At 30.6% G+C, this 22,283-nt stretch overlaps 1 protein-coding gene across 1 annotated transcript; it reads right to left on the bottom strand.

Moving 5' to 3' along the window:
* Nucleotides 1-620: 620 nt before the first annotated feature.
* LOC130966005 (protein REDUCED CHLOROPLAST COVERAGE 2) lies at nt 621-20,579 on the bottom strand. Its single transcript, XM_057890752.1, has 24 exons — nt 20,286-20,579; nt 19,898-20,174; nt 18,849-18,910; nt 17,664-17,756; nt 13,765-13,837; nt 12,518-12,868; nt 11,293-11,357; nt 11,022-11,153; nt 10,395-10,436; nt 9,788-10,312; nt 9,549-9,706; nt 8,701-9,217; nt 8,477-8,539; nt 8,300-8,401; nt 7,226-7,552; nt 7,043-7,135; nt 6,839-6,940; nt 6,647-6,751; nt 5,778-5,911; nt 5,079-5,262; nt 3,546-3,677; nt 3,354-3,466; nt 3,103-3,181; nt 621-2,996 (listed from the first exon to the last, which is right to left on the bottom strand). The coding sequence occupies exons 2-24, from the start codon at nt 19,965-19,967 to the stop codon at nt 897-899; spliced, it is 5,622 nt and encodes a 1,873-aa protein (XP_057746735.1). The 5' UTR covers nt 19,968-20,174; nt 20,286-20,579; the 3' UTR covers nt 621-896.
* Nucleotides 20,580-22,283: the final 1,704 nt, after the last annotated feature.

Raw genomic sequence — 22,283 nt, 5'->3', positions numbered from 1 at the left:
AAATTATACTTACATGGCATCATCATGTTAATAAAGCTTTATGTTTTAGAAAATGTATAGTTTGTAAATATCTTTTTATTTTTTAAATTGAACAAATTAGTATTAATTTTATTTAAAGTAGAATATACTTTTGTAAATAAATTAATATTTATGTTATTAAAAAATTATATACTTATTCATTTCTAAAGAATTTGAAGTATATTATTTAAGAATAAAATTAAAATTTTAAAATTTTAAATAAATAATAAATTTCTAAATTTTTTATATTACTATAAAATTTTACATGCAATAGTACGATATCTTCGATTAGTTAGTCCCGTTTGATAACATTTCACCAAAATAACATCCAATCATCCATATCCAAATTTTCAGCCCATATTAGGGTACAATGTTTCCTTCACATTCTCAAAATAGCAAAATACTGATATTTCATCACCTTTGGTGCTGAATATTGTCATTTATCAAATGAAAGATACCGTTTCAAACTAGAATTATGAACAAATTCATGAATACAACGTCTGCTACAAAGATAACCACTTGGAAAAACATACACAGGCCTCAAAAATGACACCACGTCATCAGTTCAGAGTCTTATGACCGCAAAGCAGGCGATATGCCGATATCTCAGGAAAAATATATATATTAGGAAAAGATTGAAGACAGTGCCAGATAGTTAATCTACAAATCCTTCCATGGTAACATCCCAAAACAGGCTATAAAACCTGATCCTCTTAATCACAGTAAACGAGTAGAACTAATATGTATATAAAATTCACATTGCTTGAAAGAACTTTTAAGTCAATTCCGCCGTGAAAATTCAGGTTAAAGAACTTTAAGTCCAGTCCCCGGCATCACATTCAGGGTAGCTTGACAGGTCAGAAAAAGCATGTCATTATTTAACTTGCGACCTCAATCATCTCCACTTCGCCATCACTATAATCTCCCCAGCACTTGCTTGGCTTTTCCTCATCTAATGTTTCCTTGCTGGTGGTCACTTTATCCTCTTCACTACAACCAGCTGTCAAGCCAAAGCCTGCATGCTTCTCTTCCGTTCTCGGACAACAATTTTCATCAATGGCAGCAGATACATTTCCAGGATTTTGCTCAGCTTGCTGCTGCTCACTCTCACATATGATCACCTCCGCTGAGGAGGCATCTTTGTTTTCCTCATCGAGAGCTTGATCCTTGTTTTCAGAATTCGGTTCAACATTTACAACTTGTGCTGAATCTGTAGAACTGGTTGGAGATGTTGCAAGCCCGTTTTGATTCACTGGGATAGCATTTAATGAAGTAGGAAGTCCACTGGGTGACACTGGGATATCGTTTGGAGACATGGGTGTGAAACTATTTGGTGAAATTGGAATTCCATTTGGAGGAGCCAGGTATCCGTTAGCAGGTACAGTATAGCAATTTGGAACCCAAGGTTGCCCAGGTACAAACTCAGTTGCATGTGGATTCATTATTCTAGGAGGGCTGTTGGGATTGCCATCAATGGTGTGTTCACCTGAGGAGTGGAATACACTTTTATTCCGTGGAACACGATTCCCATATCTGTTGTAACCACCAGATATTCGCGGACCATATGGAACCCGTGCAGTTGCTGACTGATGAGCTGATCTTCGGGGATTGACTGCAAGCATGGGAGGAATATTTACTGGTGGTGGCAAAATTCCCCCATGATCCTTGAAACCTGGTACAGGAACTGGAACTGGAACTGGAACTGAACCAAAAACTGGAATTGTAGATGGATTAAATGGTGGTGCAGCTGCAGACAGTTTCTTGGTTGGTTCTTTTCCTGTTTCTAATGCATCTTGCTTTTCTCCTTCGGCTGGTAGTGTCTTAATAACTTGTTGCTTCTCATCTTCCTTGACCTTCTCTTTTGAGACAGAGTCATCGTTGTCAAACAAATGTTTTGAATCTTCAACTAACCTTGGTAGGGGATTTGGATCAGAGGAAGTTGCTTGGCAAATTTCTATCACTTCTATCACTGATGAATCTTCATAGGCATTGTTGCTTATATGCCAATTCTCTACCTCCATGGTAGTGATATTAACTTCTTCAACTTTTTTATCTACCAAATCATCATTGGCTATTCTCTGCTCCTGGGATTCAACTTCCACAACCTCATGTTGGACCTCATTACCTTTTACCATATCAATCACCAATTGTTTTTCTTTGTGTTCATGTACCAAGCTTTGCTGATTATCATCGATTGGTTTCTGACCATAATCTTCCTCTGCAACCTTTGTACTTGGCACATAACTATCAATCTCCTTTGTTGCAACTATCTCATGACTCACATCAGGGTTTCCTTTTGGTGACTGTTCAGCCACAGCCTTGACAATTGTACCAGGTGGGGCTAAGGCAACTTCTTTATAAGAGAAAAGTTTACCTGCTGACTTAATACTGATGGCACTGCTAGGAGCAGCAGCTTTTATGTTATCAGCTGGACTTGCCGGAGCTGACTTTGAATTTGAATCCCCTGATTTATCTGCTCCAACAGCTTGCGAGTTGGGGCTATTTATTTTAGAACTGAAGCTTGCACTCTTGAGGAACTTTTTTGATACAGGAGAGGATGGACCAATGGAAGAAGTCTCATTTATGTTTGTTCTTGGAGAAGAAAAATTTGTAGGTTTGCCCCGATATTTTGACGACTGAGAAACATTCATGAAATTTGTATTCAGTTTTGCTAGGGTAGGCCTCCGCGACGAAGCAGTTTTGCGCCCTGTAAGTGAACGACCTTTAGGTACAGCCTCTTGCCATCCTTCATCTGAGCTGTCATCTTGAGCCATATTATTGCTTTCGTTCAGTACTGTTTGTGCTTCATCTAAGTGAGTGGTCTCAACTTTATGAATCCTGTGTTCTTCCAAATGAGCTTCTGTTTTATTTTCTTTGTCACTTGTAGTCTCAGCAAGTGAATAACCTTGAGACACATCTTCAACCTTGTGATTTTCATCTGATGTAGTTTCCCAGTTTTGGCCTGGTTTTCCCTTTAACTGTAAGATTCATGAAAAATGGTTTCATTCAATGAAATATAGAGAAAAGAAGGAAGTACCCAGGAAAGGACAAGTGTATTCATAGATGAAAGGAGTTATGTGATACCTTCGCACGGGCCTTTTTCTGTGCTTCTCTTGCTTTCAGATCAGCATCAGGTGTTATGTAATCCAAAAGGTCTGACACACTGATAAAATCATTTTTATAGGCATAAAATTTCAGAGAATATTTTTTTCTTTCTAAAATGGAAATTAAATTTAAATTTCAAGTCTTGCAGGCCATTCAGAGACAGTGAAAATGTTGTGAACTGAATCAGGGTTACTCAAATAAGGAGGACTTGTGCTAATTGTAATGAGTACCTTAAATGACCTTTGCTGGAAATTGAGGCATCTGGCTTAGGTGTGCCATTGCGTGCAGCCTCCTGTTGCTCCAGAGCCTTTGATTCGAAGTATTCTAGCCAAGCAGCAGCATCCTGTAATAGATTCATGTAGGCTTGAAGAACAAGAAAAACAATTGGAATGTATTTGATCTACCATCGAATAGCAACCTACCTGTGTCCTTAGATCATCAGGGCCAAGTTTAGCCTGCAATATCTGGAGGGTTGTTTGTTCATGCTGAACACTTAGTGAGTATGCTTCCATCAAAGAAAGAGCAATCGCTATTGCATGATAGCTTGCAGCTGTCTGAATAAGCCATGAATTCATAAAACAAGTTAAAGATGCCAGTTACCCTAATCTAATTAATATGAACCAAGAACTCAAGCGTATAATGTGCCAACAAAAACAATGGCATGTGACCACATAAACCAGTACAAGATTTGATTGCATTTCTAAGAATTTGTTAGAAATCAAGATATGATATGATCTAATATTTTCTGTTCTCGATTGATTTTTCAACTATAATTGTGACTTATACATTGTGTAGAACAAATAGTGTCTATTAAAAGATTTATCGGTTTTTAACTTGCAAGATCAATTGAATTGAACTTCCACTATAAGAACGATCTAAGCTTTATGTTCAAGGCATCAAAGTCCAACCAAACAATTTTTTTAATTTTTATTTCTTTTGCAAATAACAGAAAATCATATTATGTCAGCTCGTTTAAGTTTGAAAAGCAAACGTCACATAAAAGAGAAGGATGGCCTCGCATGAGTAATGCTAGAGAAGCAACTTTTTGCAGCCAACATTAATAAACTTTTTTAAAATAACTTTTTGCTTATCTTAAATTTTAGACACTAAATTATAGTTCTAGTATGACTATGATACGGTGGCTATCATGTTTCAAAAAGTGTTGCTAAAATTAAAGTAAGGTTTTTTATTGTCAAACAACACTTTAAAAAGTATTGCTTAAAAAAAGTGTTACTAAAATGTAAAAGAAAATGTAACTTTAATTTTAACAACACTTGCATAATCACCGTAGTCACCATAGTATACTCATACTAGAATCAACCAAATTATATACCCTTAACCCTAAACCTTAAATTATAAACCCCAAAGTTGGCTAGTGTTGGCTAACTAAATGTTGGTTCCCTCATCTTCTTTAAAATCTTTTGTACTTAAATATCATGTTGAGTTATCTATTTATTTTAATTTTTGGCAAGAATTTCATTTTACTTGATTCAGCTAATTAATGGCCACCAGGTGTGCCCAAATCTCCAACTTTTAGGTTTTGTAAACCCACCACTTTGGAACCAAGTTGTATTTGAGCTTTTAGTATTGACAATAAAATAGTGGCTCAAAAGGTTCAAACCCAGAAACCATTGTGGTTCAAGTCAAGCTAGATTTTGAAAACCTATTTGTTTCCAACAATTATAAGTCAGTCTGTTACAAATTTTAATCTTCATGAATCATGAAGAAAAGGTTGAATAAAAGTGGTTAGCTTAGAATCCCTATTTTTGTCACCAAATAAACTATGTCGTGTCCCACTTCTTTACTATCCATTTGAACGTAGTCCGACATTAATTAGTGCACATAGATGAGCATGCTTCTAAGTTTCAAAAGTTCTAGAACCATGTCAAGCCATTCTAAAATAAGGACTCATGCAACACATGGAAAATTCCTCATGCTTTGGAATGAGAAAGAACCTGAATATGATCAGCTCCAAGTAACCTTTTATTACACTTTAAAGCTTCATGAAGATATCTGAGAGCAACATGGACGTTTCCCAATCCTTCTTCCATCATGGCTACATTAATGTAGGTGGCAGCAGTATTTGGATGTGAAGGTCCACAAGTAAGGTGCAAAAGATATAGTGCTCGATTGACATACCTAGCATATAAGGAAAAATATAAAATTGGTCAAAATCAATTTCGGCAGCAGAACAAGAATAACTCACAGGAGTTTCCCATTTGATACCATGACCAATTTTATATACATTAGCCAGCATATATCATCTCTTACTGCCAGATCCCTATAATTTGAACAACAACTACTAAAGCAATTAGGTTAATGAATTCATGGGATGACACTCCTATCTGTGATTTTAATCAATGGTCCCCACAATGATATAAAACAAACCATCAAAGATTACTAGTTTACAATTGCGAATCATACTTTAAGGTAATTATAGACAAAGGAATGGCCAAATTCTGAGGACTTGAACCACTTTTAGAATTTTGTTCCAATGACAGTATTATTACTTTACCATAATGTTAGTTTTATGAAGAAAGAATAGAGATAGAAAGGATCCCAGAAGATTGGAACAATAGATTCTCATACATTGAACCACAAACGTTATGATATCGTATAATAATTCAACAATTTAATAGGATAGGGAAATATACTTTAAAGCCAACTCTGTATGTTGGAGTCGATAGTAGAAAACAGCAAGGTCTCCATAACTTTTCATGGTATCAGGATGGTCCAGTCCAAGCTCTCTCTCATTAATATCAAGTGCCTTTTGCTGATAGATAGTTGCCTAACAAAATCATAGCTACAATTATTACGATGATACTGACTAGAATTACTTTAGCTTAGCAAGTAGATATTTTATTGTTCTGTGTCTATGTTTCCAAATGAGTTAAGAAAATGTCAACCTTATATTCTTAATTGAAATAGTCATTTGCAATAATCAAAATTTATGTAAGAAAATTGTCATCATCAAAGGAATTCTCTGCTGCAACCTGAGCATTACTATCACATGTTCAGGCTATAATACATTTACTAGGAAATGATATTTCCATCAAAACTTAGCAAAATTACTAGAGAAGAAAATGTAAGTTACAGAACCTAGTGTATTATATGTTTTCCACCACTAACAAATTTATAAAAAAAAATATTTATCAGTTGAAGACTTTGCAATGAATAAATGTTGATAGCGGTCTGCTTTATGTAATACTATTTGGTATCGAGTATCGACTGGGACGAATAAGATAATGTTGCAACTTGCAAAATTTCTCTACCATATTTTAATTTTGTGCTCAGTATAAGAATAAATATTTATATCAGAAAAGATGTAATTCACGTCCAGAAAAAAAATGCTCTTTCCCCCCAATATTTGGAAAATTTAGTGAATTATAAAATCAACAAGTTTTGTACATTAGAAATAGTTTGACCCTGACATAGCGCACATCAATTGCTATTCATTTTCACAGCAAATGTCACCATTTCTGATGAATAAACAAAGAGCACTTAAAATATATAAAACACAGACCTGATTGAAATCTCCAGTATGGTAAAGCACAACAGCCAAAAGGCTATATGCTCCCGCTGTCATTCTATGGTAAGGCCCACATACTGACACTAATTTTGAAAGCGCCTTCAACATTGAATGTGGAATGTTAATTCATTTAACTATTGGTCTTGTGAACAAACTATATTGTAAGATGATTGAATTTAAACATACCTTAGTGCCATAATTGACAGCATCTTCCAATTTACCTTTATCCAATGACGTCTTCGACGATTCCAACAGTGTGCGACCATCAGCAGATGAGCATGCCACATGCTGCAGAAACAATCACAATTACAATTCAACAACAACAACAACAATAATAATAATAGTGATGGAATTTTCCTTACAACCAACTCACTTTGTACTATATTTTACCTTATATATGGGAACCATGCTTACAACATCAAACTTTCTGAAAGGAGAGGCTCTATCCATATCATAGTCCCTCGGAACCAGCTCAACCCCAACCTGTCAAAAGATTCTCATATTGGATAAGGGAACAAAATAGAGCATATCACAGTATTACAAAATCGACCTAGTGTGTATTTTTTTTCTAACCTTATGGCACAGTCCACGAAGAATTGCAAACTTTCTTAAATCTTGACAACTCTCATGCTTAAATTGCCACCCAAACCTCTTCAAAAGAAATAATTCTACCCATTTCCATTTCAATTCATAACAACTAGTTATCTCGGCATCATTAGTATCAGAATCAGAAGATGGTGTTCCAAATAAAATATTTAAGCATGCGGCAATCGATGAAGCCAAATCAGAAAAATCATCAACTGCTGGAACAACAGCTTGCAAGATGTGCTTGTAGGCTCGAACAATCATTTCATGAATACATAGTGATTGTACATGTGGAAGCTTATCTGCAAGCTCAACCTGGCAATTGAAAACAGAATTAAGATAACATATTATTGTTAAAGTTGTGTGTGTGCACGCATGCGTGTGCCCCGTGTGGGAACAGTGTCTTTGAGACATATTGCAAACCTAAAGGAGAGCAAGAGCAAGTTTGTTGTAGTAGAATGTCAGGAAACAGTAGATTAAGATGCTATGATGACATATAAATTGAGAAATGTGCAGACTACTACTAAGCATCCTCTGCTCCGTTCCAAAAGTAGAGAATTGTGATTCTATCTCATACCTCGTTACATAATTAAGAATGAAGATTCTCAAATGGAAGTGGGGTCTGAGTTAACATACTATTTGGAATGAGATTTAATTTTCTATTCCTATCATCCTATGTTGCTTGAACACATATGTTAAAACTGAAATTTGCTAAACTTATTTGTTTATACCATGACAGATATTCAAATCATTTGGACCAACTTTGGTTCTATGTACAAACATGGGAGTGCTAATCCTAAAGCTACCAAACTGTAACCTGGGAGAGGACATTCCATTCCATTCTCAATCCATGGAATCTATAAAAGCCAGTTCATTATATTTCTTCTGCTGCAATACTGTAATAGTATATGGTTTTCGTTTATCAATTGTTTCATAAAAAACAGCCATAGTTAGCAGCATCACCAAATTTTCATTTGATCTATTTTGCACAATGTCAAAGAGAAACACTGCAAAACAGTTGGTTAAAGGGTGCAACAGAAGATGAATGATTAAATATATTACCACTGTTCCCAAGGAAGACATTTGCAAGCCCCTAGTATGCATGAAATCAGTCAATGTCCTTCCATCAACTGGTGAGAGCTCAAGGGAGCCAAAATCTGCCACCTAGGAATTTGAAGGCACAATAATCAAATATATTCCACAGTAACAGATAAACATGTTAATAAGTAAGAAACTAACCAGCTTTGGAAGGGCAGTATCAATATAATATTTGTAGGCCATTTCCCTCAATTCATCAGGTGACTGTATAGATAAAGAACCAATAAAGTATTGTATCAAAGTATATCCTTAATTTTCAGAACTATTATGATAATACCATTAGATAGTACAAATTTCATGTAATCTTTGGGAGAATCACATTACAATTTATGCACAGAGAAAAAGGAAGATACAGATTAAACAACCTTCAGATGAAGACCAGTTTTCGATTCCTTGAGTCTTGTATATGCAGCATCAGAAAGCAGTTTTCTCCATATTGTTTCCTTTTCTTCATCTTGTTTCTCTAAATGCTGTTGACTGGCATCTAGCTTGTTTATATCAACACCATTACAGGTGGAAATATCATTCCCATGTTCAACTTTAGAGTGCCTGTTGTCAATTTTTTTCTTCAATTCCTTCAGCAACCCACCTTGCTTCCCAAGACCCTTCACAGCAGGGTCAAGTTTCGCTTCTTCCGTCTTTTTTGTCTCTGTCTTTCCCGTAGCTTGATTTTGCAAATGTTGCACCCAACATGCCCCTAGCTCCCATCTGATGGACTTATTATATCTTGTGGGTTCTTCCGTTAGTTTATGTAAACTTTGCTCTAGAACTTTCTTAACCAAGGACACCGCAGAACGTGAATTTTCATTATCTGTGCTCTGGAGTCGTTGAGTTGTATTTGACAATTGGGGTGTAGATGACTTATGCAACAGCATCCTCAAGCTAATTTTGTTTTAAAAATTAAAATAAAAAATAAAGAAAGGAAAGAAAATATTATCATAATAATAATAATATCCAAGAAAACTAATTAAAAACATCCTCACGCTGAAGCTAATATGTTAATAGGGTCATATCAAAAACTTATAAAAGCAGATATACCAAAACAGATTGTCGCTATTGCACTATAATTTGCCAAGCCAGCATTTTTCCTGATTATTGGTGTATGATTTCACAGGTTAAAGTTTACAAGAATGCAACCCAAGAATTAAATTTGTGTAGGTACACATGATGGTACCCAATAACCAAAGTAGATCAAGGCAGTGATTAAAATTACCTGTTAACATTTAAGGCATTTGCACCTCCTTCAGGCTGGTCTTCAATAGAAACTTCCAAGGAATCAGGACTCCCCTCCCAATCCATTTCAGCTGAAACTTTCACAACAGCTGTGTAGCCACAATGTCGTATAATTACTGCACCTAAAGTAGGAGTATCCTACAAGAGCAAAAGAATGATTTATCAAAAAGGAACTTAGGGGAATTCTAATAGGTCCACAACACTTATTATATCACTTACATGAACAGTTGCACTCTCATCAGCAGTTATGCCTTTAAGCAAGTTTCTCTGAGCAAGTTCTTCCTCCGACAATCCAAGAACCTTATTCCCATCATTTTTGCAGTCCAATTTCAAACTTGCATCACATACATCTCTTGTTACCTTTATAGTCAAATCTCCAATTCTTTCTTCATAGGAAATTGGAATAGTTGTATCACTGAAAGGGCTTTGCCTACTATCTTTAAGATGCTGTATTGCTGAAACAGCTTCAAAGACCGACACGTCGACAAATAAACTGTGAAGAAGAAACGCTTTCCTATCTCTAATTTGCCTCTCTTCTGTTGTTTGACAAGGCATTGCAGCTAGTATTGCAAAATCTCTGGCCCACCGTCTCTTTTTATGTTTACCATCTCTGCCCTGCCCACCACCATTTCCACCCCACATTTCATCTTCCACGGGAAGTGGAGGAAATGTAGATAGATTGTCAGCAACAACTGGAGGAACAACCCAAGTGTTTGCACGAAAACCATAAGGAAGATTGCCGAACTGAAAAGATGCCACTATGATATTAAGAACGTCTAGTATAGGTAGCAGAGTAGTGTGAAAATTTATGATGAGAAGTATATACCTTATTGTGTTCCGTGAAAGCTTTCATCAAAGCTTTGTAGGCCTGCATGAAAGATTGCAATACATTATTATTAATTCATAAAAGGAAATAGATATTGTTTAGAGCAATGCACCATCAATTTCGTGGGGTAACTTTAAAGATACAATATAATGTTTATGAAATTAGATCTCTCATGTATTTGCTTCCAGTGCTTTCATTTATTTACACTGTTTCGAATTCATTAGATATGATGATAGGTTTTTGTACAGAAAAGAAACACAGGATAGGAGTCCATGTTAAAAAGATTTTAATTTTAAGGGGGAAGGGGGAAAGAGACTAAGAGAGAGAGATGGATATGGGTTATGAGTATTAATTTTCATGCTATGCTGCTGTTTTCAAGGACGACTTCTACATTTATACCTGTCAAACACAGGCAAATTCAAAGCTTACAAATGAAATTCACTCAGGCATCCTTTGGACCTTCACATTCTACTAACATAAACATATACTTTGAAAAGAAAGTAAAAATTTTAAAATAATCCGACAACTCTTCTATTCCTTCAAATAGTCAAACAGTAATCAAATTAAGTGATCCGAAAGGGCCAGAAATAATTTATAGCATCAACCGTAAGCAACCACTAAACTTACAGCATCAAACACCCTGCTTATCTGCTGAAGAAGACCAACCAAAGTATGACAGACAAGAAGACGTTTTCCAGCAGGATAGAATCCTGTTCTTGAAGCAACAATAGTAGTCGGTTTACCACTGCAAACCCTGACCTGCACATGCCATATCCATAGCAATCCCACATCAAAGATGAGTTAGTCTACCAAAGCTCAATCAAAAAGGCTCGTGCACACACACACACCCCAACAACAACAAAACCGGCTGCTAAACTGTTAACAACATGATCCTCACATCAATCTGAAAGAAATCATTTTCTGTCTTATCCTCAAGGAATGGACGGTTTGATCTCCGTATGTCTGCAAGAAAACAAAAAGTATTTCAAAAAAGAACATAGCTTTGGATTCAATCTAGCATCAACCAAAGTCTTCTTGGTTTCCCGTGCCTGAATAGTTTGATTACTTATTCAACCAAGCTAAAATCCACGGGCATAACCCATTTGCCTGTAAACTACATTGTAACAAATTTATTAAAGAGGAAACTGAATTAGAAGTTGTAAAAAAAGAAAACAATCAAATAAAAATTAAATACCGTTTGCCTTAAAGAATTTTATCTAAAATATTTCCACAAACATATATAGATTCATTTGAGTAAAAGAAAATAACATTTTTTTTTTCTACAATGCCAGAAGCTACATCGTTTTTACATTGCAAAATGCATGCAATTTCAAAAATAGAGTTTAATTTTGATGCACTGACAGTGTAACAATTCGTGCAATCATATCCGTTTTTTTGGATGATCATTCATGCGGTCAATGTAAAGGTAGTTATTTTGACTGATGTGGCGTTACGTAATTGGATGCTCGTGTAAAACTACATTACACGGACAATGCATCAAAATTAAATTCTTCAAAAATAAATAAATAAATAAAACAAATAAATAATGCGTTGGCTTAAGAATTTATTTTTAATACACTATCATGTAAAACCATTTTACACCTACATCCAATCACATAATATTATCTTTTAGATTGACCGGGTGAATGGTTATCCAAGAAAAACGGTTGTGATTGCACATTTTTTACACTGTAAGTGCATGAAAATTAAACTCAAAAGTTTTAAAAGCATAAACTTTTGAGTGAATACTCAAGTTAGTCCCTCAAATTTCATGCTTGAATCAAGTTGGTTCTAGAGTATTTTTTAAAACAACTTAGTACCTAACATTTAAGGGGGAAAATAAACAAGAAATAGAAATTGAGAACCAACTTCATTCAAAGAAATTCCAGGGAGTAATTTGAGCATTTACTAGTTTAAAGTCTTTTACGTTACAATTCTTCTTCAACGATATGAACTTTCTCACTTCTGCTTAGTAAAACAACATGGTGCTGCGATGAAAATGAAAACGACACTTCGAAAGGACGGGACGGGCTTGGTGGGACGGGTTACCCTCTTTGACTCCCCTAGAAAACACATTTGCAGACACAGCAATTATAGAAACGGGGAAGAGAAGAAATGCTTACATTGAAACGGCGGCGTAAGGTGCGAAAATGAAAAAAAATCATAAAACTGTCCGAGTCTGGGTGGGGGGCACATGGATATGTCTCCCTCCAATTTCTCTGCCTTCTCGCTCTTGGCATTTCCAGAATCCGAATTCGGGTCGCTGGGCTTGGGCTTTGGACTCGTTTGGGACCCATTTTCTGGGCCAAAGCTCTGCTGCGACTGTTCGTTGTCCACGGAAACAGAGTCTTTGGCGGCGGCGAGTTCTTTGACAGTGGACCTGCTGGCGGTGGACTTGCCCAAGGAGGTGGTGCATGCGACGATGTCAAGGAGTCGTCTGATGTGAGCGACGGCGAGATCTTCGCTGTAGTCCTCTAGAAAATAGTAATTAAATAAATAAATTGAAAACTTCAATAAAAAAAAAATTGGAGAAAAGAAAAGAAGAGGAGTGGCGAGAGAGTTGGTCAGTTAAATTTCAGTTATCAAAACCGGACGAAACCAGCTGATTCAATCCACAAATTGGTGAACCAAAGTTTTAGCGGGTGTAGTTTGACATTAGAATCTTTCATACAATTAAATTGGCAATTATATGAGTTGTATACAAAAATCAGATACGAAAATTAATTATTAATATAAAATATATATTAAAATATAAATATATATTAAAAATAAATTAAATTATACATATATTTATATATAAATATATTAATAATTAATTTTAGTATATAAATAATATTTTTATTAAATTGATAAAAGTAAAATTAGGTAACTCAGTTTAATACTCTAATTCAATCTTAAATTCAATCAAAATAAATTAGATTAAATCAGATTCAGCTGACGTATAGTTAATGTATATAATTTTATAAATTTTATATAACAAAATAATAAAATCTTAAATTTAAAATTAAATTTAATAAATATTATATACATTTTAACTATATATATATATATATATATATATATATTAAAAAGACACCAAAAATATATGTATATTTAAAATTAAGTATTTTTTATTTATAATATATTTAAATATAAAATATATATTAAAAATAAATTAAATAAATAATGATGAAGTATAAAAAATCATATTTCATTACTAATTTCAATTTTATAACTAATTCTTTAAATGTTCTTTTTCACTACAGTGATAATTAATTTTTTATGATAATTAATTTAAAAAGTAGACATTTTAATAATAATTTTTGAAAAGATTATACATTACTAAAAGAGTCGTAACATGAATATACGATACGAAGAATGAAGAACTTACCCCGGACGATGGCAAGGTGGCAGGGTTTGAGGGACACGATTTCCACTGAATCCTTCAGCCTAGCACCTCGCACCTGTGCAACCAATAACGAACTTCGTTAACGCCAGTCGCCAGGCGGGATCTTTTTGGTTAACTCCATTAATCCATTGCATCACTTTAAAAACATTTAAAAAAATTTGGTAAAAAGGGTTGAAAAGTAAAAAACAAATGAGGATTAATCTTGATCCATCACACCAAAAAAAGATAATAATAATAATAATAATAATAATAATAATAATAATTTTAAGGTTTTTTTGTGACAATAATTTTAGGGATTAATCACTTTTGTAGATAATTACTATTTGTCTTTATAATGTTTATTTATTTGTCGAGATTAATTCACAAAAGTGATTAATGACATTAATCTGTTCATGTTTTCTCACTTCATCATTCTTTTGCTTAGAAGATAGAAAAAACTGATGCTTCAAAGAAGGATAGACCAAAAGACTTAAATGGTTGAAAATTGTATTAGCCAACGCCCAACGGTGCTAACTTGTTTTAGAAAAGCTTCCCAGTGCATCACTTTTTCTCCTTCCTCTAATCCCATAGACAATTTGTTCGGGTGGATGTTTTATTTAAAACTTATAAACTTATATTATCTTCATATTATAAATTTAAATTAGAATAAAATATTATTTTAGTCTCTAACATTTGAACTAAATTCTAATTTGATCCTTAACGTTTTATACGTCATATTTCAATTCTAAAAACTTTTAAATATCTTATTTCAATCCCAAAATTTTTTTTAAGTGAATTCAATACTGTCCTGTTATTATTTAATTATAATTAACTTATCATTCTTTTAATTTAATACCTATGTTATAATCAAATATTTAACTTGATTTATTTATTTATTAAATTTCATCTTAGACTTTAATCACATTAAAAAGAATAAAATACAAAAATAAATTTTTATTTGTTTCTATATATATAAGTATATATATTGAAAATGTCAAATTTTATTTGATAATTTTATAAAACTAAACGTTAGTCTATTAAAATCAAATTTTTGATTTGATTGATAGGTTTTGAACACTATAATTTTAGAGATTTAATTTTATATTTTATCTAGATAATTTGGGAGTATAAAATTTAATATATGAGTACTAACACAAATTTTCTGACAATAGAGATAAGTTTTAAAAGGTAGAAGCTTGCCAAAAATAAATTTATCTCTTATTTACAAGAAGCGACTTGACAACAAAAAAATTTTGTATTCACTTATTATTATCTTGAAAATAAAACTCCTAGTTATCAAGCCGTTTTTTATAACTAAGAATACTATAAAAAAAATTAAATTATACTATTCAAAACATATTAATCAAATCAAAATTTAATTTTTATTAAACTAATATTTAACTTTATAAAATTATAAAATTAAATTTGACATTCTCAATATATATACTTATATCCCAATTAAATAATTAAAATAAAAATAAATTAACTATTAATTTATTAAAAAAATCTCAATAGAAATAACTAAATTACATGTTTAAATATTAAAATTTAAATAAATTAACTATTAATTTATTAAAAAAAACTCAATAGGAATAACTAAATTACATGCTTAAATATTAAAAACCTGAATTAATCATATTAATTCATAAATTTTTAAAAAATAAGAATGAAATTTAAGAAATATATAAATCTTTAGGAATTTTCTCATTTCTTTTTCTGCATGTTATGAACATATGGTAATCATTTACTAATAGTAATTAATTTCAGTATGTGAGTAAAATCGATCTATTAGCGATCATTAATATAAAAGTTTTTCTTTAATTTTGAAGTATTTGATAATTGAGTGTTAGGATTTGTAATTTTGTACAAAAAAAATTGAGAAGTTATAGGACGGTTTTGATTATATTTTTCTAATACATGAAAAATATATATCTCAAATAATAATATTATTAATGTACACATTATTTATTTTGTTAATTATTAGTGTCAAATTTAATAGTATGATAATATTAAACTTGTCTAAAATTTTTTAGAACAAAAATATAATATTTAAATTATTTAAAATTAAATTAAAATTTTGCCTAAATATTAAAAATTAAAATAATATTTTACTTTTTAAATTATTAGGAGTAGTGATTAATTAGAGTTATATCCAAATCTAACAGTGCAATTTTTCACATATTTTTAACAAATAAATAAACTAGAACTTCTTGGACATGGGCGCAGGCCACATGTATCTATATTTATACTCCTTAAAAAATGGTATACTTTTTAAGTTTTTGTAAAGAATAAAATTTCATATTAATTTTTAATATTTAGACTAAATTTTAATTTTATTCTTAATATTTAAAAATTTTTTTATTTTAAATATTATTTATTTTATTTTAATCTTCTGGTCAATATTAACATTTTTTCTTTAAAAAATACTCTTTTTTCATTATAATTTTCTTTTAGATAACAAAAAAATATTGTAATTGTAATGATCATGGTAACTATTGTAGTCATTTGAATGCGTAAGTGACAGAATAATAAAAACAAAATAATAATAGAGCAAAAATTGTTTTTTTTTTGGGAACAAAAAAATTTAATTTTGATAAGAGGGTTAAAATAGGATAAAATAAAATGCTTAAAATAAAAATAAAATATTTTAAACATTAAAAACAAAATCAGAATATAATCTAAACGTTAGGAATTAAAATAATATTTTATTTTTTATAAATAATTATTTCTTTAAAAAATTTTAGTAATGTTATCTAAATTTTAAAAAAAATCAAAACAATTATTCCATAAGAAATGGTAGAATATAATTATTCATACTAATATGAATAACCCAATAGATTCAAATAAAAAAATAAAGAAATATGAAAAAAGGGAGAGAGAACATGAAAGAAGTAGATTTAAAAAGAGTAGTAAAATATTTTTCAGTTTTTATTTTTTAATTTTTTAATTTAGACAATTCACATGTTAATGATTGAAAAATGAAAAATTATTTTTTATCATTTTTTTTTATTAGACACATGAATCCTTCTATGAGAATTTTTGATAAAAAAATGGCAAAAAAAATTTACGTGTAATATTAGCTTATATTATTTGTCTTTTACCTGTTCTATATATATATATATGATAACTATTGGTTATGACCATTTATTACTTATACATTTATCAAAATAATATTACAAAAGGATGAAAACTATTTGATTGAGATATTATTTTGATTATTCTATAGGAGTTAAATATTCTCAATAAAATAGTTATCATTCACGCAGGATTAATAAAGTCTAAGTCATATAAGTTACATGCATGATATATAAGTATTTTCCGTCATTTTTTATCAAAAATTCTCATTCAAGAGTCATGCGTCTAATGAGAAGAAAAAATAATAGACTAATTGTCATTTTTCAATAGTTAAAATACGTATTATCGAAAAAGAATTTTATTAATTTAAAAAAATGGTAAATTATGTGTTTTTATTTTTTATTTTTAATATTTTATTTTTTTATTTTATTAAGAAAAAAGAAAATATTTTATTTTATCTTTTATTACAAAATTTTAAAAACAAAAATGTTAAAATAAAAACACAAACAAAGAAGTTCTAAGTTTCTCTCTTCTTATTTAATTATAGGAAAAGTAGGTTTTAAGTCATCCAATTAGGAAGATGATAATATTATTTTCATATTGATAACTTTACTTTTTTTAGTTATATATATTTTTTAAATTATCCATAATTTTTATGGATATAAATAAAAATATCATAAAATATTAATATGATAAATAAAAATTATAAGTAGTTAGAAGAGCATAAAAAATATAATTAAAAAAATAATTTATAAATTTAAAAGTGAGATTATTTTTTCCAATTTTCTGAGCTCGCGGGAAATCCAGAAGTACAGAGAGAAGCATACCTCGTGTGATAAGGAGTAATTAGTCAAATGACAAGTTTCAACGTGTACCGCTAAAAGCTTTCTCACATCCAGGATCCTGTCCGTAGAAATACCCTGTGACAAAAGAACATAAATACAAAATAGTACTAAACAATCGCGTGCTAAAAATAAAAAACAGAATTTTATTCGTATTTCATTTTTGAATTTGTTTTAGGGATACATGTTAAAATTATTAATTAAAAGATATTTTATAGAAAATAAAAAAATTTAATTTTTTTAAATATATTTGTTTTACTTTTATTTTAAAAATTTTTTTATGATAATTTTAACATTTAATTTTAAGATATATATTAGTTAAACTTTTAATTTATTTGTCACGTTGCATGAATACAAAAATTCAACTAATAATACAGAATAACTCTATTTTCATATTTATAATCAAATTTTATAAATAATATAATAAACAAATTTTATTTATAATAAAACTCTATATATAATATAATTAAACTTTATTCAAATTTATAATTAAAATATGAGTGAAAGTAAAACAACTAAAAATTATCAATAATTTTAGTGTTAGAGAAAAGTGCGAAATTGATTACTACATTACTGACTTTGATAAAGATTTGATTTTTTTTTTTGTGATTAATTATTATATTAAAATAATATGGAGAATATTTATAAATATACAGAAATATATTGAATGATTCATGATATTGATTCAATTTTCCTTTATATAAATAGTGTAACATTTTCTCTAATAAAAGTAAAATAAAAAAATTATATAAATATGAAATTTGGAATGACCAAATATTTATATTTATAACCAAATTTTATAAATAATATAATTAAAATATTCAAATTTATATTAAATTTTATAAATAAAATAATTAAACTAGATTTATATTCAAAATTAAAATACAATAATGACTGATTTTTTATTTCACAAATAAAAGATTTGATTATTCTATAGCAAAGAGATTTGACTCTATATATAATTATATATATATAAGAGTTGATTTCACTCGGAGCATTTTAGATATAAATACGCATTTATGTTGATTGAAGAAGAGAAGAAAGAATTAAAAGGAGGAAAAGAAGATAAATTAATATTTGAGTGTTAATAAACGAATATGAACGAAATTCAAGTATCCTAATTTGTGAAAAAAGACAAAGAAACTGGAAATGCCGATCCGTAGTCCATACCTTAAGTGTAACTTGCGAGTCGTCCGGTGTCTCCACAGAAATCTCAACGACCGTTGGCAAAACTGCAAATGGATACAATGTGATTCTGATTAAAATTCTCATAGGATAAGGTGGAGAATTCTCAGAGCCAATTAAATTTGAGATAAGTAACACCGCTTTAATGTTTGGTTACCACATACAAAGGATGATAAAATCTCTTTATATTATATAAAGTTGATAACAATTATTATAGAATGAGTATAAATATTTTTCTTAATTAGTTGTTTTATATCAGCAATTTTTAATAAATGTTAATAATCAATTTAAAGAGAGAAAAAAAAATTTCTCATGTTCTCGTCGGACCTGTTTCAAACTTTCAATATACAAGTTTTTGTGTCTTTGTGTGATATATTTTTTTTTAAATCAAAGATAAAGAGACTTGAACCTGCGATTTCGGTTTAATATTGCACATTTTTTACATTATTAATTAATTCAATTATATCTTTAATTTTTGCTATATATTTTACATTAGTTATGATAAATTAAGGTTATTAATATAATAAAATATTCTTTAGATAAAATTAATTATTATAATTAAATAATAGATTTTATAAATATAATAAAAAACTACATACTTATGGCAAATATCAATTTAATATTTTTTTATTAATCTCTAAATAAGATAATATTTTTAAAATATTAGATATTGATAACATTAAAGAACATGAACCTCACATACTCCTAAAACTGGTAAAAAAAAAAACTTTTCAATAACAATGCAAGAACCAAAAGAGCACAATAATATTGAAGTTGAGTCACGTTAGCAAGTTCATAACCGAGGATTTGAAGCAATGAATAGAATAGAATGAATAATTAAAAGAATGAAGGAGATGAGAGACATGTTGCGTCTATCGATCTTTCTATTTTTACGGCCAAAGGAATTATTGTATATATGTTTCATAAACAGAAGGCATTGTATTCAAACACAACACATAAACAGAAAGGGAAAATGAAACAGGCATCGAATGCAGGATGGACTATTATTATTGTTATTATTATGTGAACCGTACCTTTCTCTTCTTTTTTCTTCTTCTCTCCCTTAGCTTTGTGAGGTTTGGTTTTCCCAGTTTTGGGAGCCATTATTGTACTTCAAAATAAACTAAACCGGCAGTTCAATTATAAAGCTTCCTCTCCGACGGAAATAACTATGACACAATGGTTGAATTCATCGAATAATTAAATGAAATCCTTCTGCACGTGAACTGGGAAGAATCTATTCTCCGTCCATAAACTATGTCAAGTTTCTTTGTGAACAAACAGAACAGCAACTATCTAACCAACCAGTGCCTCAAAAATCAACACATTTCATCAGTTGATATGTGGCTCAACAAGCCAAAAAAGAATATATATTAATCACAATAAACACGATATGTAATAGGAGTTTGAATCTCAAGAAACCTGCTTGTAATTAACTTCAAACACGGAAGCTAAGCAAAAAAATAGATGTTATCTTGTTTGTGGAAATAAATGGAGCTGAAGAAGTGCGGGAAGCTAATAAGAGCTTTAATTTTGAGTACTGAACAGAAATGGGTGTGGAAGAATCTTGAGCTTAATTAAGGATCAAGTCAAAGTGTAGGTGGGAGTACTCAGCGGAAAAAAGGGTACGTAAAGTAGAGATTAGTTCATGAGAAGATATTGAGAGAGAGAGAGAAATAAAACATGAAAACAAATGAGAAAAGAGAGTGTGGATAGGATAAGGTAAGCCAAGGGGAAAACTAAAGCCAGGGTAGCCTCTTCTTGTACACATACACGCACAGAGAGAATTTAAGGCTAGCGATTTCAGGCCTCTCATTTTTATTTATTTTTTTCTTTTCTATTTTTTCTATGTCTCTTCTCCTATGACACCTCATCTTCTGTCTCTCTTTCTCAATCTTTGGTTGTGCTATATAAACCTTAATTATTGGATCAGGCATAAACAACTTATTAGAGGCTTTCTTGTCGTCTTCACCCTCTTTGGATTGGGCCGCCACCGTTGAGTGGCAACATATGAGACCGGCCGTGGCATACACAAAAATCAGAAATTATTTTTTCCTTGTAGTTGTACTAAGACTTTTCGTTATTCCTTAATGCAGCTAACACAGTTTCGCAACACTTCTCCCTAGGCTGCAATTGAATCAAGTCGAACTCATGAACTAATTCGAGTTCGACTTGTTAATAATTCGATAAACTAAATTTGTGAGCTATTGAGCAAAGTTTAAGCTTGAAATTGAGTTCATATATTAAATGAGATGAGCTTGAACTTTGATAAGCTCAATTCATTAACTCTTAAGCGGACTCGATTATATATATATATATATATTTTATATATAATTTTGATGTAAGACATGAGTAAAAAAATTATAATTGATAGATAGTCAATATATAAAATTGATCTTTTTAAATATTTTTAATATATATAAATTATGATTTATTGATATAAAATTATATTATATTCTCTTATTTATGCCAGTTCGCTAGCTTGGGCCAACTCGTGAGTTTTCTGTGAGTCGAACTTAAATTTGATCTAACTCGACTCACTTCTAGCCTTACTTCTCACAAGAATTATTAATACGTATGCGGCATATAATTATGAGAACAAGTATAAAAAAATATAAAGAATAGAAACATAAAAAATAATGTTTTTGTATTTTACTTGATGATAAATTGAAGATAAGATAGAATAAATAATAAAAAATATAATTTATTTTTTTTCTTTCACACAAAATTTAGAAATTAAAATAGAATAGTAAAAATTAGGATTAAGTACTTTTTTCGTTCCTAAGGTCTGGGGTGAAAATCAAATTCGTCCCCGACCTTCTTTTGTTATTAAAATCATTCCCAACGTTCACAAACACTTTAAAATCATCCTCCCCTCCATTAACGAATTTTTTGGACATTTTTACCCTTTAGGTTATTACCGATAGTTGATGCCTTTAATTGATTAAAAAATTTAAGTTATTTTTTTATATAATTGGTTGGAGAGATAGAGATTAAATAAAAAAACTCACCACCAACCAAAATAATAAAAACGTCTATTAGGGTTCCAGAGGTTGCAATGCAGCCATGACTTCGGAGAGCTCAAGGTCGTCTCGAAGTCGCTCGCTTGCGCAAAAGAGGGAGCTTCTTTGTGGGCACGGTGAGAGACCTCTACTGTAAATTTCGGGAACAAAAAATAACCCTGGTCGACGATTTTAGGGCTACATCTACTATGAGGTGCGTTTTTTTTATTTTTGTTCTTGATTGATGATTGATGAGCGGATAATTTATACGCTTTTTGGTATTATTTTTAGGTAGTTTTTAGTATGTTTTAGTTACTTTTTAATATATTTTTATTAGTTTTTATGCAAAAATTATATTTCTGGACTTTACTATGAGTTTGTGTGTTTTTCTGTAATTTCAGGTATTTTCTGGCTGAAA

This window comes from Arachis stenosperma, chromosome 3 (genome assembly GCF_014773155.1).
Source record: "Arachis stenosperma cultivar V10309 chromosome 3, arast.V10309.gnm1.PFL2, whole genome shotgun sequence".
Classification (NCBI taxonomy): Eukaryota; Viridiplantae; Streptophyta; class Magnoliopsida; order Fabales; family Fabaceae; genus Arachis; species Arachis stenosperma.
This window is presented reverse-complemented; position numbering and strand designations above follow the sequence as displayed.